At 38.6% G+C, this 18,622-nt stretch overlaps 1 protein-coding gene across 4 annotated transcripts in view; it reads left to right on the forward strand.

Annotated features, from left to right (window-relative positions):
* Positions 1-18,622, forward strand: part of LOC141748685 (protein FAM169B-like) — a 43,537-nt gene that overhangs the window by 1,270 nt on the left and 23,645 nt on the right. Inside the window, exons 2-4 of one of the 4 annotated variants that reach the window (XM_074601125.1) lie at positions 12,210-12,343; positions 13,745-13,838; positions 15,117-15,216. In XM_074601125.1, the coding sequence (XP_074457226.1) occupies positions 13,770-13,838; positions 15,117-15,216 (169 nt within the window). In that variant the 5' untranslated portion in view covers positions 12,210-12,343; positions 13,745-13,769. Of the gene's footprint in view, positions 1-9,372; positions 9,467-12,209; positions 12,344-12,607; positions 12,689-13,744; positions 13,839-15,116; positions 15,217-18,622 lie in introns of those variants that run through there. The other 3 variants (XM_074601123.1, XM_074601124.1, XM_074601126.1) reach the window with 3 other exon arrangements.

Genomic DNA, 18,622 nt, shown 5'->3' on the forward strand with positions numbered 1-18,622 from the left:
TCAGCAGAAGTTAATTTACTGGTGTTTCTAACAGTAGGCAAAGAGTTGCTTTGCCCAGCAGAGGCCAACAGAGGGAACTCAGCCATTCAGTCTGTGGTGGACTTACAGTCTGCTTTGAAATGAACAGACGTTACTTCCCAAATGGCAGTGCTCCTAGTGCTTGGTGAGGGAGCTGATTTTAGGACAGGTGGATCTTCTACACATGCTCCACCGTGGATTTCCAAGGGAGTCTGGCATGTGTAGTGTTCCTGGTTTATATTTGACTAGGAGCACTTCCAAGAATCTCTGTTCACGTACTTGTTTGGATAAGGGCCCATTGCATCACCTCAGTTAGCTTTTGCTCTGCTTTCCCTCCTGCCCTGTTTTTATACTCTTCTTTCTTAATTTGTCACGCTAGCAGGTAAATGGAGAGAAAGTGAATTTATCTTCTGAAACGCATTTTAAGGTGCTGCCATTTATCTAAAGCACCTACTTCATCCCCTTCAGTAAAATAATGATGTTGTTCATTAGTTCCTCTAGCTGCTCATGGCTAAATGCGCCGTAGTCAGATTGCTCTATTTTTTCTCCTCCTATCAGCCACTTATGAAAGTCAAACATTTGTAATAATGCTATTGGCTTTTTTTGGAAGTCTCTCAATTCTGCTGATGTTTTTAAATAAAATATCTCTAGATGAATGGGACTTGGTTTTTCATGTCCAAGCATACATTGGCTGTTGGGCACTTGAATGAATGTCTACGTTTTTCCCGTCTTTTTCATTACTCTCCAGTTGAATGTTTAGAATAGTTATTTTTCCATCCCCTTCCTCTTTGGGAACAGATGCTGTTGTTTCTAGGTATCGTCCAGGTTTTGGCTTAGTTATTTAATTGGATATGCCTATCTTTAAAATAATTATGGAACAATTGGTAATAGGTTGAGTGTACAGCACGCTTTAAGAGCATTATTGGAGTCAAGCATTAGCTCTTCTTGTGCGAATAGTGCTTTTTAGTTTATGTTGTGCTGTAATTGAGGTGCTACAGCTGCATATTCTTGAGGTCTGTTCCTGTAACTGTTTCATAAAGCAAAATTGCTTACGCATCCAAGTTTCTAAACCCCTTTATAGGTCTTAGGCAAACCTTACCATTGAAAAGCAGGCCAGCTGTTGACCTAGAACTTGAGGTTCTTGTTTTAAATTCAGCCTTGTCACAAGTTCTTTTTTATTTTAGAACACTTTCCAAGTCAGATTTGTATGTGTTAACCATCTGACAGCAAAGCTAGGAAATACATTCAGTGAGTAACAACATATATATGACGACTCTGGAGCCTGAGAAATAGTTACTGGATGAGAAACCTGTACGTCTAGGTTAACAATTGCTCTAGTGAAGCCTTAAACTTCCATCTGTCTCTCTAGGAAGACAGAAATCTTCCTGCCTTCCGTGAAATCCATGTTAATCAGTTTACAGGCAGGAGGTCCGCAGCCTGGAAGGTGGAACCACAAAATTCAGGTAGTATATAGCTGCTATATATGTCATAGAATCATAGAATGGTTTGGGTTGGAAGGGACCTTTAAAGGTCATCTAGTCCAACACCCCTGCAATGAGCAGGGACCTCTTCAACTAGATCAGGTTGCTCAAAGCCCTGTCCAACCTGACCATGAATGTTTCCAGGGATGGGGCATCTACCACCTCTCTGGGCAACCTGTGCCAGTGTTTCACCACCCTCATTGTAAAAATTTCTTCCTTATATCTAGTCTAAATCTACCCTCTTCTAGTTTCAAAACACTACTCCTTGTCTTATCGCAACAGGCCCTGCTAAAAAGTTTGTCCCCGTCTTTCTTATAAGCCCCCTGTAAGTACTGTAAGGCTGCAATGAGGTCTCCCTGGAGTCTTCTCTTATGGATGAACAACCCAAACTCTCTCAGCCCGTCTTCATAGGAGAGGTGTTCCATCCTTCTGATTGTTTTTGTGACCCATATATCATGAAAGTGGCCCTCACATCTAGAAAAGCTACTCAAAGTTCTACAATGACACTAAGCAACAACATACTCCTTCAGTATAATTAAAATCTCACGTATGAAACAGGTAGAATTTTATTCAGACTGAGGAGTGTGTGTATCTGAGAGGTAAGGGCTGTCATAACCTCCTTACTTTCCATGCCACGGGTAAGGCAAGTTGCCGAAACCTTGCATTCTTTAACGTAAATATGTAGTTATGGTCTAGAAGGAAAGAAATCAGGAAACGAAATCCTAGCTATTTCCCTCAAAAAAAAAAATACAGGCCAAACCCCAGCAAACAAATACGAATCCCTTTTCGTAATAGCATTGCAGTGAATACACTCCTTCCCTTGAGGGAAAGTATGATAAAACAAACACCACAGGAGAAAGTCTAGCCGGTTTAAATTTGCAAGTGGGAGGTGTACAGACATTATGGTTGTGAGTGTGTTAGAAGAACCTACGTAGTGCAGACTGGTATGTATTTTCCACTTTGTATAATGGTTGTGTACTGAGAGACTCCCAAACACTTTGTGTGGCAATTCACAGTTCTGGTGTGTTGTCTTTGCAAAGTGATTGTCAGACCCTCAGGTCGCACATATCCGAAGTAAACTGGGTCCTGCTCGCTTACTGGGAGGTCTGTGGATGCTTAAAAATGTTGTGTTTGTAACCTTTCAAACTGCTGCCTGGTGGCTAGTCTTTATAGTATTGCTGACAACAGATGGCAAATGGCTCTGCTGATGTAATTCTTGCTAGTGTTTCATTCCCGTGAAGTTGCACAGTTTCAAAATCTCGGAAAGTGCCTCCATATTTTTTCAGCATAATGATTTCAAGCCAAACTAAATAAAAACATTTTATATTGGTCAAATTCCCATGGTGTCATGTGACATTTTTGTAATGATTGCCTTGCAGCAGTTTCAGATAAGTGCATGTTTGGTAGCAATTTAAGGCCTGTGTCCTTTAAGTAATGCTTATTAGTACGTAACAGATGCCGTTTAGAAACATTATGCCTTTTAATAGGCTCTGCTTTTAGACTACATGTTCTCATTCCAGGCAGACTGTGGATCAGGCAAGCTTGGAGGTATGCTGTCATTTATGCAAAGCCTAAGTCAATTTTCTGGTCTGAAGTCAAGCCATGTGTTTTTCCTTGTTTCTTCCATTCTGGTCAGAGCTGCCTTGCTGTGTTTTTCCCCCTAGTCATATCTTTGGCTGATTGTCAAGCCATTACAATCAAAACCTTTTGCATTTTTAACCACCAGCAGTGGTTTCTTTTGTCCTTACAGAACAGGCTGTGTAAACTGAATTTAAACAATCTCAGCCTACTGTCAAGAGCACAGCAAGCACAGAGTTAGCCCTCTGTTGCCAGCCTGTCCTTCCTTCTCTGCTTCTTCCTCCTCCCAAAAGGAGAAAAAGGGAAAAGCAGAGCCATGCTGATTTTGGAGCACCTTCAAAGACATGTAGAATAGCTGACACAATGGCAGAGAAACAAGAGAGATGTTTGCATATTTCCTCCGCTACATGCAGCTGTTTATTAAAGCAAGTTCTGAGACAGGCTAAGAGGCTTGTGCAGGTGACGTATTAATTTGCAGCAGCATAACAAATTTAGCAAAGTGGAAATTACTGGGGGAAGGGATTTTTTTGTTTCTTTCCCTTTTTTTCTGAAATTAATTGCTTTGTTTTGAGATTAGTCTGGCTGTACAAATTGCTCCTTGCAAGTAATTGGGAGAAAGGCTGCTGCTTTCTTAGGCAGACTTATGCACTCTACTGGTGGGAGCAGTAGATTTGTCAGATGTGTAAAGCATTTGCAACTCAGATTATACGGCATCTGAAACTGGTATCCCTGAAAATCTAGACAGTTGTCTCATATTTTCATTGCTGTATCGTTTGTTTGGAGAACAACAAACAAGCCAGGGCTTTTGGTACACATACTGCCATAGTTTGTATGAAATGAAGACGGGCCATGTGTAGTGTGGCCTGAGGTTTCCCACGCCTGCGTTGAATGATGGTGGTAACAGGGAAATGTATTTAACGCGGTATTTAAACACTAGCCCTGGTCTCAGGCTGTGACAGTGGGTGTTTCAGTAATAATTTTAAATGCTCCTTGGTCTTAAAATATGGCTGTTTTCTGAAATTGTCCTAACCGGCAGTCTGGCTGGCTTCTCCCCACGGGATGAAATCTTGTTCAGGCTAGACCATTTGCCAAACTCAGTTGTCATTTCCTGCCATTTCACTGTTCCTTGTTTATCACTGTGGGAGACATTGTGTTCCTCTCTTCCCTTAAGTTATAGGATGACTTTTAAGTTATAGGATGACTTTTGACCAATGCATCCTCCTTTCTGTCTTCGGTCTTTGTGAAGGATTGACTTAGCACTGTCTACATTTGAACTTGTGATTCAGAAAAGCTCCGCTGCTGTTCATGGAATCTTTTCTGTCATTTTCCTTTCAAATCAGCCTCTTTGAGTAATGAAAATACTTCAGTGATATATTTCAGTGTCATTCAGGGCCTCGCATTTCTTCTTTGCTTAGATTTTGAGAGTCAGACTCTAATTTGAGGTCAAGCCTGGACTATGAACTTCCGCTGGCATAGCTATTTTGGCTATGGGTATGATGAAATGAGATGTAGCACTGATGTTGTGCTGGGAAAAGCCCCTGATATGGACATAGTCATTCTGGAAAACTTGTCTGTTTTTCTTGTATATTTTATTTCGTTTAGGGGGTAGACAAATAAACTCACAAATTTAGATCTTTTTTTTCCTTACATGTGCAAGAGAATCCATACCACTGCCTGTAGTAGTTGAAGTTAGACATTTCCAGGAACATTTCTGCCCATTTCTTGGTTGTATGGAAAACAGTACATATTAAGAACTCAATTCTGATGTTTGCAGGTTCAGAGGTATTAGCAGCAAACCTACTGAATCAATGGAATTTCCTTGAGGAAAACCTGATGTGAACATGAACCTTAAAGCCTTAATTAATTACAATCCTGAATGTCCTTTTTCTGTGGGACTGCATCTTCTCCAAGTTATTCTGTAAGCTCCCTCCTCCTTTTTTACATCTAAGCACTGTGAAAAAGAGAGTTAAATGTGCAGAAGTATGAATTCCTGATATGTCATAGTTGCAGCTGGTAGCAGTTCCATAGTTTAACAGTATGCTACAGTTTTTATTCGTAAGGGCTGTTTCTGGGCCATAATACCGCAGCTTTTTTCAATTACATGAGGTTAGAACTTTGTGCAAAACATGCCAGTCCAGATGTGCATTCTGTGTATAAAAGGACAGGAGATAGCCTGTTTACACAGATGTATTTTAATTTATCTGTGCTGTGAGTTGGGTGTGGCTTCATTTTTGTAAATGTAACACTGCTAAAATCCATCCGAGGAAAAATAGATATAGTTGGAACCTGTTTGCTGAAACTTTCAGTAAGGGAGTGCTGCAGGTTAGAGGTGATTAATGCCATTATGTCATTTGTTCAATATGCACTTGCTTTTCTAGATTTTAAAACATTTTTAAAAATGTGGTTTCATCTAGGTATTTTTACAAAAAGAGCTAAATAATTAAATCAATTATTTAATTCCTTTGGTTTTTTTTTCAATTTCATGAATTGCAGGTTACTTTAAGTTTTGTAAAATAAATAACACGTGACTTATAGACCCTGGTCATGCAAGGTTCTGAGGGCCTTCAAAGCTCGTTGAAGTGAGTAGAAATTGAAGGTGTTTGTTTTTCAGAGTTAGGCTCGTCTAGTCGGTGCCTTTGCTAAATAGATGTATATTCTTCAAGCTTTTTTCTTCCCTTTTCTGAAATCAGTAGTAAAAATGTGTTAGCAGGAATAGGATGGCTAGTATGATAGCATCCTGCATTTGGGATGCCTAACATTTGGTCTGCCCTCCATTTGAGTGACAGTATTTGCAGTAATGACATGTATAGCTACAGCTGAAGTCATCTATTTAATGTTTGGTTTCTTAATTGGGAAGGAGATTAGGATTATTTATTTCCCTTCTGCTTTCATTTATTGATTCCACAGCAGAAAGTTATTTACCAATGGAAACTTATATTTAGTTTTTCTTCTGAAGCCCTTCTCACCATTTGAATTGTGACAGAATAGTAAGTAATATATAAATGCCATTTTTGGATGGAAACATGGAAACATAGAAGCCTGTTAATGCCAATGCTTTTTTTTTTTTTTTTAATCCTGTACATTCCAAGAGTGATTGCTCTATTAGTAACGGTGAAAAGCATTGTTTTCATTAATGATGTACAGCATGTGGTTAAGAGCTGCCTTGCCGTGTTGGACAGATATCACACCACAGCATTTGCCCACTAGCTCTACTGCCACCACACATTGTTATGGTAGTGTAGTTTCACTTACACTAGAACTTGGGTTTTTGACATGTACTTGCTCAGTTCAGTTCAGGATGTGAGAGTCAGGTTCTGCATGTACTCCTGGGAACGTGCCAGAGACCTCTTCCTTCCTTTGAACGGTTAAACAAATATGGTTGTCTAATGATAACCACATGCACAGAGCTGTTCAAGCTCATTGGATGGAATGGAGAAGAGTTGGTGTTAAGCGCTGCTGTTCAACACAGAGGTCCCACTCCTGTGAGGGGGTAATGGAAACCACTTTGTTCTATGTGCGTGATTTAGAAGGGCAAAAAAAGTTACCTTTAGATCCCAGGCATTATCATGGTTGTGCTGCCATAGTGTGGCAGTGACAGTCCACAGGAGAACAGAGAACAATTTATGTTATATGACATCTTTGTCTTTTTATGTTGTGACTTCAGAGGCACTGATAAGGAAAATGTCACACCCTTTTGAAGTGGTAGATAAGACATACACTTAACTGATAAGAAACCAGACAGAAGATGAAGTGATTTGTTGGAGGCCACAAAACCACACCTGTGTTAAGAATAAATCTTAGGAGTTCTGGTCTCAGTTGCCTGGTTTAATTACAAGAACATTCCCTCCTAAATATTGACATGATAGACAGTCTTTTTGTGTTGCTGCACGAATGTTTGTCTCATATTGCAAAGTGTATTCTGATTTAAAAGAAGGGGAAAATACTTCTTAGTCAAAAAACCTCATGGTAATGTCAGAAACACTTAGAATCTGCTGAAGTTTTGGTGGATTTTTTTGTGTGGGTTTTTTTTTTTGTGTTTGTTTTTGGTTTTGTTTATTGTGAAATATATTGGCATGAAAATAAAGGCAATAGTAAAACCAATAAATAAAAGCAGTACTGCTATTGCAAGCATTAGAAATGGCAAAACTGAATAAAAAATAACGACACTTGAAAGTTAGAAATGTTAGCTTCTTTTTATCTGTCTTGTTTCTGCACCACTAGAAATCACTTAAGTATTTTTCATACTTTTACATGTAAAACTATGCACAAATTTGCACAAATGTACAAAGATGTACAGTCCAGATATAAATCCTGTTGTGACTGATGGCTTTTCTGTAAACATTCTTAATGGATGCATGTAGTATCATTCTCTGTGTTTGTAAAACATGAAAAAGTAGTTGTAGGATAAATGATTAATTCACTTCAGACATAACACTTTTCATGCTTCATCTACAGTGAGGTTGATGTATTTTGCTTTACAATCTGGCTGCATCCTAAATGTTCTTACAAATTTCTGACATGGGCTTTTCAACAAGTAAGTCTTTCCTGGGAGTACCAGCAGTACCTTAATGCGTCGTAATCAACCCAACGGTGTGTCTAGTCTGAAATAACTGCACGACCAACTTGTTGGCTTAAGGAAATGGTATTAATAAGCTACATATGAATGCAGGAATAGAAAATTCTTAACAATGATAGCAATTACCTCTTGTTTAATAAATTGTGTATTGGGTTCATGATCAAAAAGGACTTAAGTATATTGGCAATACATACTAATTTGAAACTTAAATGCGTATTTAAAACACATTATAAAGAGATAGAGTTGATTGTCCCAAGTTGTAACTGATTTGTTAGATAATGGCAAAATAGTAAAACTAATATATAGATACTAAACTGACTAGCCTAGAGAAAGAGAGCTTGAGGAATTCAAGTTATTTCAATTGCTTCAATTGCTGTAGGATTATATTTATGAGATAAGTCTGTGGTTATGTATATTGTAGGCAAATTATTTCTATTATGGCACAGGGTTTAGCTGCAGAGGATATAGAAGGATCATCAAAAAGAATCTTCAGAATATCTGATTAGATTGAAGCATGTCATTTCCCTTCAGGCATTACAGCAGTCTGTAGTTTCGCTTGTGGAATTTCACATACAAGTGTGTGCACCATGTGTTTTCTGTTGTATTGAGAATAAATTCTTTTGCCCATGGAAAAATATTTCCTGCTTACTTTAACTGATAGAATGAAATTCTTGCTGAATCTGTAATGATGGGGGTCTGTCTCTAATCTACAAAAACTAATTTCTAGCTTAAGGTAGAATATTGTCTTCTGTTTTGTGATTGCATTTGTCATTTATCTATCTGGTGCAGAACATAAGCATGTTATGTTAATCAGATCTATCTGGATTCCCACATATGGATCATAAGTGAAGTGAACTTTGTCTGACTTCTACCTCTGCAGAAGAATATTTGTCCACGTCCTGAAACCACTGTAAAATTCAGTTCTCTATTTTGGAGAAAATCAGAGGTGGAATAGCAGTGGGTTTAGAAAAAGCTGAGTTTAGGGGTCAGGACTGAAACAGGGGCCTTGGCTTATGCCTTATTGGCAGAGTTGCGTGGTGTTTCAGGCTGAGGTACCTATAGGTGCTGGAGGGTAGTATCTCATAAAGATGACTGAATTGTATGGGCAGTACCTGCTTGATTCTATAGCTGGTTTTATCTATAGCTTTTCACTTTAAAAATCATATTCTTAGTGCAAATTGATGACAGATCGCTAGAGTGAGAGAAGATGCACTTGCACATCCTCACTTGAGAATGTGGCCCAGACTGCTCCATGGAAACAAAAGAGAGGAAAAACAGAAGCAGTGTTAGTTTTTGCTTTAAAATCCATTCTGTATGCTTGAAATGGAAATATGCCTATTCAGATTTCTTATTTATTTATGTCTAAATAAGTTGGTTTTTTTCTTCCCGTGGAATTGCATACACTTCCTCCTCATTCACCCTGAATGCTGGTGCCCTGTAAAAGACAAAGTCTGGTACCTGTCTGTAAACCCTTCGTTGTCACTGCTGCCGTAGAATCCGCCTAGATGATGTCTTGACCTTGTTTACCAGCTTTGGCTATTTAAGATGGCACCCCTTCAGCGCGAATGTCAGGAATCCCTCTAATGCAGTAGGCCTCCCGTTCTAAATTTGCTCTCCTTATGGTTTATGCTCCCTCCTCTGTGGCTGCAGCAAGAGGCCCCCTTTTTATGACTCACCCCTCCTGCCCCCCTTCACTCCCTCCCTTCCTCCCTCCCCCGGATGGTAACCCTTTGTGCACATCGCCTGCTGAAAGAAGTGCTCGCTGGGTGTCTAGTGGATTGGCTGCCACAATGTGCTCTTTTGTTGCCGCTAGGTAAGATCAAATTCAAACGAAATCCTATAGTTCAAATTAGGTTAAAAGGCTGTCCTTGGAACTTTGCAGTGTTTGGTATCCCAAGATGCTGGTAGGGGCCTCAGACTGAAGCACTCACAGGAGAGTAGCGCTGCTTTTCTTTTAAAGCAAAGTTAAGAAATTATTTTGCATTTGATTTTGGAACCTTTTTAACATCCCGTTAGCCGGCAATAATTATTGTTGTAGTCAAATGTCTAATAACACTAGTTATGGTTAGACTTTGTCAAGGTTTTTTTATTTGTTTCTATATGCAAAAAAAGAATAAAAGGGACATATACAAGAGGGCAAATATAATTTCTTCACTTTGTACTGGGGAGAACAGGGAAACACATTAGTTGATGTAAAAAAAATTTCAAATTGGTGATTATTCTCCTGCCTATGGCAGCTGAACAGTATTAGTGATATGTCCATGTGTGTGCAAGTTTTGGGGGGATGTTCGTAAAAACCACCCTTAGCACAACTGACTTCTTGAGGACTGTCCAGGGTATCTCAAGTTAGACTTCTGCTCCGTGTTGTCCCTGAAGGAACTTCAGTCTCTCTCCCCCCTCCCATATATACAGAAGCCGAGACAGATTTGTTTTCTTCATGAAAAATTTCTGGATTTCTCCTTTATTGGAATATGTGCTCCTAACACACTTGGGCGTTTTCAGAGTATTACACCGGAAAGACAAGTTAACTGGAAGTCTAAAAGCATTTTTTAGCGAAAAAAAAATACTTCCATGGAAAGCTGTATTAATGGAAAGTTGATCAAAAGTTTTCTCTAATGCCTCATGATTTAATCTGTGACATTTCATCCTTCAAATGGTCACTATTACCTTAGAATACAAGCATATTATGTACCAGAAAGACAGTGTAACTTTGAAATTACTAGTTGTTTTGTTCAGTGAGGAGAAAATATGATTGTGCTTATTAAGTTGTTCTGGCTTAACAATGGCAGGATGTAGCCTTGTAAGCAGCATCTCATGAATAGTACTTATTAGCATGGACAATATTTTTCTTTGTGCTAAACTTAAGTCTTACATGCTCCTCTCTTGCAAAGAATTAATTTACTAGTAAATTTACTTCAGTAACTAACTAAAGTTTTTAATAATGATCTTTAATTTCTGTCCCTTATATGGCATCTTTGCTTGCTGGTGTTACAGCGGAAGGCCGCTGCAGAAGAAAACTGCCACTGCTAAGTACTGGCTGGGATCTTATAATGGGACTCAACTTGCCAGTGTTGCAGTGCTGCTTTCTCTCCCACTTTGGCACATACAAACATACTATGAAAACCATTTACAGAGCAGCTTCTGTTCAGCATTCTGACTACATAGCTTTGCTGTCAAGTCTCAGGATGTAAGCTGATTGCCTGCAAAGGGCAGGAAAATAGTGTTTAAAGCATTTTAAGCAGTGCTGGGTGGTGGTGAATTATCGGTTGTATTTGGTGAATTACCCTTTTGCTGAGGAATCGGATACTGATCACTGCCAGAGGGATGATGGTGGGACTGTGGGCAAATAGTCTGACCTGGTACTGCAAATCCCATGCTCCTACTGTTACATGGAAAGGTATAATTTTCAATATGGTACTTTTATGATTCACACTTTATGAATCTTAACATAGACTTAATATAGTTTAATATGGCCCTGGTAAGACCGTTCATTGTCTCAGCCGTTTACTTTGTACTTACTATCAGTGCAGTTATTTCACATTAAACTTGGATCATGGGAGCTGCCATGTGAGAGCAAAGAAAGATTAAAAATGGAGGATTTAGAACTAAGATTCCAGCTATAGCAGCATGGTGGAAGATTTTGTCTTCAGTTTGGAGCTTACAAGAGTTGCAGGTGTAGCTTGTTGATTGAAAGCCCCTTAAGTTGAAAGTCTTTCTTTCCTATCATAGAAGACTGGCAGAATACTATTTGGACTTCCAGCCCATTTCTTCTGATGTTCTTTATCTTGAGCTGGTGATGAGCTGCCTATCATTATGATTTTTTATATTGGAAAGGGGTTGCTTGGTTCTTCAGAAGCACTGAGTTGGATGTTGCATTTAGGCAACCGGCATCAGATGTATGTAATTTGTGTTTGCATGCAATTAACAAATACCTTGCATGAATACCCCTCAGCATTGAGTCTCATGGATTAAGTAATGTTGCATAAAAGATGGTGGCTACTATTTTGGGAACTCTTACGTAGGTAAGTATTTTAGTATTTTTTGACATTATTTCATTGTTGTGAAAGTGCCCAATTGAAGTTAGTCAAAAAAGAAAAAGAGAAAACTAATGATATACAACAGATCGTGGACTGACCCATAAAGGGGCAGTCTTCCAAGAAAGAGTGGAAGCTTTGGAATTCTTTTCCTGTTATATTTTTGGACAGTGCTAAAACTCAGGCTGTGTTTTGAAGAAGTTTTTTTGCTCTTCCAGCTTTAAAGCAGTTTACTTACACAAAGAGAAATTTGAGATTAGGTTTGTTGAATTCAAGGGAGGCAAATGCAATTTGATGCTGTCATGGTTCTACTTTGTAAAACTGTATGTCAAGAGGCAAATAATATATAGATAGGTTTTTACCAGCCTTACTATTTTAGATCAGCATTATACAAAAGGCTCTAATGGGAACAATAAGGGCTCAGCTACACCAAGCAGCTGTTGGGGAAACCAAGGTTTTACAACTTATGTTTCGCAGTTCCTTTAAAAAGTAAAAATATCTTGTGTTTTATTTTAACTCCAGGTAGCCTTTACTTGGTAGACACGCTAGCAGGAGATCCAGAGGTTCTGCAAGTGGATGCTGAAACATACTATGAAAAACTCTTGAAGAAGTCATCATCCACTCGTGATGTTTTTTTGATCCCTGGAGAAGAAGAGGTAGTAAGCTGATGTTTTTCATACTGCCAGTTAGATACTTGCAAACTAATTTGTTGGTTGTGCTCATAGTCTGTCTGTAGACAGGGGTAAACAGGTGTGGCTGGATTACAAATCTCTTAAAATCAGCAAATTCTGCATTGTTTCAAATAGTTTGCATGCTGCAAATGAGAGAGAAGCTTAAACTACAAGTCTAAAACCCTCTGAATGTGAATGAGGGTTTGAAGTACTTAGCTGAACTTTGCATCTTGACTTGCCTTCTTACAGGACTGAATCAAAAGTGAATTTGGTAGATGTTTATACCATGGCATAGTTCTGTATTCTGCCTCTACTGTGCAGTTAACACAGGTATTGTGATATAATCTATCTTTTATTTCCATTCTTTTCAATATTTATATTGATAATTTGGAATATAGGTTCTCCCAAAGCAGTTCTGATCAGATGTGATTGATAGATGGTATAAATACTGTAGCTGCCAATGCTTTAGGGTCCATTCCTGAGCTACCTGGGGAGTGGATTGGAGATGACTGAACAGGCGTATTAAAAATTCTGACTTCAGTCAATATATGAAACCTAGATCATAAAAGGTGTGCTGGGCTGTTATTGTACTGTCAAACTGTAACTGGATTAGTTGAAATAAGTATTTTGAATACGGTGGCCTTTCTACAATTTAGGAAAATCATATGCAGTAGTTTCCAGAAAAATGCGATCTCAGGTGGGTAGCTTCATCCGTCAGCCGTGAATGTAGCTAGCTTTAGATACTCTTTTAATGCCCTCTAGTGGACCATGTAGGGTTAAATACAAACAAACCTGAAAATGCAAAGATCCCCCAGTTCAGGGCTTCTAGGTCTCAACCTCTCAACCTCAGCCATTCATGCCTTGGTTGTGCTTTTAGAGGCTCATTTGCTGTTCCATTAGAAGGGAGGGTAAATTAAAGACCCAAGCAGTGCTGTGTGTATTTCTGCAATAGGTAGACACAGTGAGATCAGTACAGGTGGACTTCTGGCTTTTGATTCAGAACTGTCTTGATTTTGTGGCTTGTCATCAAACCTTAAATATATCACGTGACTGATTTGAGTCTCATAGCAACACATTTCGCTTTGCATTCATTTAATTCAGGTCTAATCTAATCTGCAGTCAGACAGCTAGTCAAGGGCATAAGTAATGGTAATGTTCTTGCTGTATTGTTTTTTTCCTTATACCCTATAATAAATAGTTCAATGAATGTTGATATTTTGTAAATAAAAATAAATTAACAAGGTAAAGCCCCCATCCCCAGTGAACATCTGAGCTAACAATCTCTATTACATACCTACAACCTGAAGGATGAGGGTATTGGTGTTGAAATAATGACTGTGGTTACCAGGCTTTTTTTTTTTCCTCTGTGTGTCTGAATTAAAGCAGGTTTCAAGTGGCAGGACCGGCAACCATGAATAATTATTTAGCAAGTGTTAAGTGGCTGTCAGTCCATTTGCTCGGGTCACGGAACTTCTTTTTGGTATGGCATGGTCTTTGGTCAAGCATTCAGTACGCAAATAGCGAGGATTATTGCTGGTCAGGATGGAAGCGTTGTCAGCATTCATACGCAGAAGGTTATGCTTGGCTCATGCTGATGTTGTTCGCACCTGTGAAAGTGCACATTACCTTATAAAACAAAATAACAATCATAACACTATTGGAAATAGTATTGGCCTTTTCATTATAGTAATGCTCCCAGGTGCCATAATGATATCGATGCAGTTAGATTTGAAGCATGCGAAGAATGACTGAATCCCCAGAACATACTGAGATTTTGGGAAGCTCATGAATACGGATTTCAGGCAGTTTTCAGTTTTTTTCCCGGAGTCCAATGTTTGCATAGATGATCCCAGGATTCTAGCACTCATAAACTGGTGAACACTGGTTTGAACTTAGAGTTGTCATCTTGAATAATCCATATTCATACTACTCCTTCCTTGCACCAAGAAATATTAAATGTATCACATGACTGATTTGAGTTTCATAGCAAACTGACAAATGGGTGCAATTAGAGAGAGAGGCACACCCACACATACACAATGGACCAGATTTTTGAAAGTACAGTACATACTGTGCTACATTATGCACGCTCTTTGCCTGTACCTAAACTTACATGAGAGCATTTGCAATATTCATATGGAAATCGTCATCTCTATGCATATAGAGCTGTTTGAGCACAGTAATTTTGTGTTTATGTGTCACATCATTTAGAAGTTTAGTCTAAGACTGAGAGCTTGAGAGCTGCATTTTGATTTTAGCTTTGCCTTCAACATAACCACCTTGTGCCAATTATCTACCCTCCCTGTGCCTCACAGATAAACTGCCCAGGCACTGCCCTAATGCTTTGATACTCCCTGTACCCTGAGGCTTAATTCATTGTTTGCAAAACACCACAAGTACTCAGCTGGACGATGCTGTAAGAAGTGCAAGTTGTATTTGTTTTTATTTGATGTGTTTGGTCTTTCACAACACCATTTGTCTGCATGTAACTCTGTTCAAAGCCAGGTTATGTACTAATCATAGTAAGTCAGCATTAAGGTCTTCACTAACTTCGGTAGCTTGATTTCTTTTAAATTAACTTCACTTAGTATTAGAATACTCTGTATGTTTCAGCGCCTTGAAGTTCAGGATTGAGAGGGTGTTGTGCTAAACTTATACCATGTGTGTTAGTAAAACATATCCTAAGTGCATCTAATAGATTAAATACTTCTCTCGAGCTTTGCAGTACAAACAGCTACAGGGATTGTTTGTTTTTTAGGTTAAACTTGAAGATTCCTCTGTGTGTTTTGTCCCTCTCTACCGAAATAATCCTACTTGCAAACTGTTGCTGTTAACTGATCCAAAGGATAAAGAGACAGGTTAGAATTGGTCAAAATCTTTTGAAATTTGAGTAGTTGTACTTTCTTTACTTTTAAGATGGTCTGCTTGTTTATATATTTAAATGTATTGGGGTTTATTTTGAATATGATGTGGATTCAGTTTACCTGTCAGGGATTTGTGTTGGTGGGCTACTGATTAGAAGGGAGGATTGACAATCAGGGCTTTTAAATTCCATGCATAGCTCTGCTGGTAGCTGAAAAATCACCTTGGGTAAATCTATTATTCTTTCTGAGTTTGTTCAACGGGGTGATATTTTTCTGGTTCAGGATGATGTGAAATTTAATGCATTATAGTTTGGATAGAATTCTGAAATCCTTAAACATGAGCAAATACATATGTAAAATTGTATTAGGTCTTACTGATTATTCTTCGTATTACTTTTCCTTTATGATATCTTCTCCGGTCCTAGGTTTAATTGCCTCCTATTTCCAGTACTGGTGTGTGTGGGGCAAATTTGGAGTGCAACCATGCTCAGGAATTGAGTTAAATCCATTTTATTTGGCAGTTCTCCCGAGATACTCCTTAAACTCTACCAGCTTTGCCTTGCTTACTGCTAGTAATGCTGGTGTGTTCCCGTTACAGCCATGTGTCAGCCTGACAGGGATACACTGCAGTTGTGTTACAGGCAGCAGAAGTCAGCATGTGCTTACTGATGTTTCTGTTTCAAGAGTCACTGCTTAGAGTATCAACAGGTTGTTAAGATTTGATCTGTAATTGTATCTAAGTTTTATCTTCCTGCTATCAGAATCGCAATAGCTTCAGACACAGCCTAATTTGTTTCTACTTACTCTCTTAGGCAAGTATCTTTGACTATGGAATGTGAAAAAATGCAAATGTAAAATAGGTGACAACTCTTGATACCACTGTCATTAATGGAAAACTTGACTCCAAGTTGCATAGTACCAAAAGCCCAGGTTGCGACCCACCTGGATTAAATTAGGAGTGTTGGAGCTGTTGTGAAGCAATGGGCTATAGAATTTTTGGAACATCTACAACAAAGACATGAACCTATGCATTGACGCATTGTGTCACTTAGGGAATGCAGAACACACGAAACCTCTTAAATTTTCAGCTTCCTAATGTGGCAGCAAACTAATGACATCTGTCATTAAAAGCATACTTTTTTTTTTTAAAAAAAAAAAAGGATAAGCTATAAATTGCACCTTAAACACTTTAATAGCCAGTATACTTAATAATACAGCAAGGTAATGCAAAGAAATCTATCACTCTATGTTCACTTCCAAAGCGTGTCAGGTAACGATCTTACACTCCTAGAACAGGTACCATTAGTGTAACTAAGTGTTCATTGTTCAGTCCAAACCCTGTAACCAGGATATTTCTTCATAAGAACAAAAAACACATTAAAATAATCTGTGGTTAGAGGTGAACGCTGCAAAGTTTTCCAGCTCCTTTTACATACAATTTCAATTGGATGTTTGCTAATGGGTTGTGATTCACATAGTTGAAGGCAGGAGGCCTTTGCAAGTTATAAGGGTAGTCAAAAGACTTTCTGGTCCCTCTGAAACTATTGATATGGAATTACTTTCCTGACATTGATTTATATATTCCATTAATGTTTTTCTGAAGAGATAGGAACTGGTGTGATAAAGGAGAGAAGCATCTACATCAGAGGCCAGATTTGCACTATGAGTGCAGTTGTGCATACCTACTGACTCATTCAAAGGAATGTAGTTGAAAACAGCATTAAGTTAGTTTAGGCTGCACAAGAGGAATGGGGATCTGTAACAACTGCAATGCAAAAATGAAGAATTATTAAATAAATGCAGGTGAAAGCAGTGCATTTAGCACAAATCTTCGGTTAAATGATCAAATAGTATTAGGAACAACAAGTATTAATGAGATACATGTACACAAGGAAAAAAATGATTTCCCACAGGAACAAGTCAAACAAGTCCACATTGGAGCCTAAATTATACGATAGCGATCTACATTAAAAGCTTAAACCTAGCAGAATAAACACCTTATTATATTATAAACAACAGACTGACTGACTACTGTGACCCCTTTGCAAAACTTTAGCTTGAGTCACCAGCCCATAGTCACAGAAACGGTCTCACAGAGATCAGTAAGTCTAGTTATTTAAGTAAGGCCTACATCATCTGGCTTTTAATATTTCCTTTTAAAAGTATGATTTAAAGCATTTTACTGGAATTTCTTTGTTTCTGGATTTTAAATGCTATAAACGTGGCCAGCCTTCCTACACACATAAACTTTGACTGATGTGATACTTTTATTTAGATTAATTTTAATAAATTTGTTTTAGTTCTCTAAAGTTTGCTGGGGTGTGTGAATGTGTGTGTGCATACCTATACATATGGGTATATACATTTGAAGTATTTCGTCCAAATATTTTTCCGACAGTTCAACAGATTTGGAATTGACTCTTAAGACAGCAGACTCTGTTAATGTGGCAAGTCCATCTGGATTTGCTTATTTATATGATCTTTTGTTCTGATCAGTGAACGGATCAAATTGTTTCAAAACTAACTCCTTCAGAAAAAAGCAATATTTCATAACTCAGACATCATTACTTAAGGGCACGGGCAGAAAGTTAAAACACTAAACAGGTTACATCATTTTTTTCCCTCCCTTGAGCTTTACACTTTCCTCCCTTGAGCTTTTCTTCACGTGTGGGAGAGGTGAACAATCTTGCCGTAGTTGATCTCTTTCTCATGTGCTGCCTACTGCACCTGCATTTCAGTTTTACTTCACACCAGGAGCGCTCTTAGAGGAAAATTTCCTGGTTGTCCCCATGTATTGTGCTTCAGTTCATGTCAAGGAGCAGTCTTGGAGTGTGTGAACTGGGTTACTTTTGGCTGAAATGAAATTAGAGGATGCATTCCAGACGCACATTCACGTGTCCCAACCTCTAATGGGCTTTTAGTTTTCAGCACTAGGCTAGAATTTGTGAACATCGCCTCATCTGCACTAAATGTTTTGCTCTGTGAATTCAGTTTTGTTAGTGTTAGTCTTACTAATGCAAATATGGTGCACTGATTTTTTTCCTCTTGCAATTCATTTGGACATTTTTGAAGCCCAATGGGGGAAGGCAACCAAGGATGTCCCAGGATATGCTGGAGTATGGTGCTTTCCTGAGAAGCAATTGGAAACAGGGTAGAAGAGGCAGCTAGTAAGTGTGTAGGATGTGTTTAGTTGTGTATTTCTCAGGTCCTGGTGTCGATAGTGAAGCAGCAAGAAGTGTTAGAATCCTCACTGCTTGGTTCTGGCACAGCTCACATGATGCTCTGAGAACATATTATAGTGCTCCCAAAGCCAGAACCTTCCTCTGCTTTGGTGGTTCTACTGACTGGTGACTGCTTTTCAATTTAGTTCTCTTCTCCAGCTCTATCCCTGACACCATCA

Source organism: Larus michahellis, chromosome 9, assembly GCF_964199755.1.
Source record: "Larus michahellis chromosome 9, bLarMic1.1, whole genome shotgun sequence".
NCBI lineage: Eukaryota > Metazoa > Chordata > Aves > Charadriiformes > Laridae > Larus > Larus michahellis.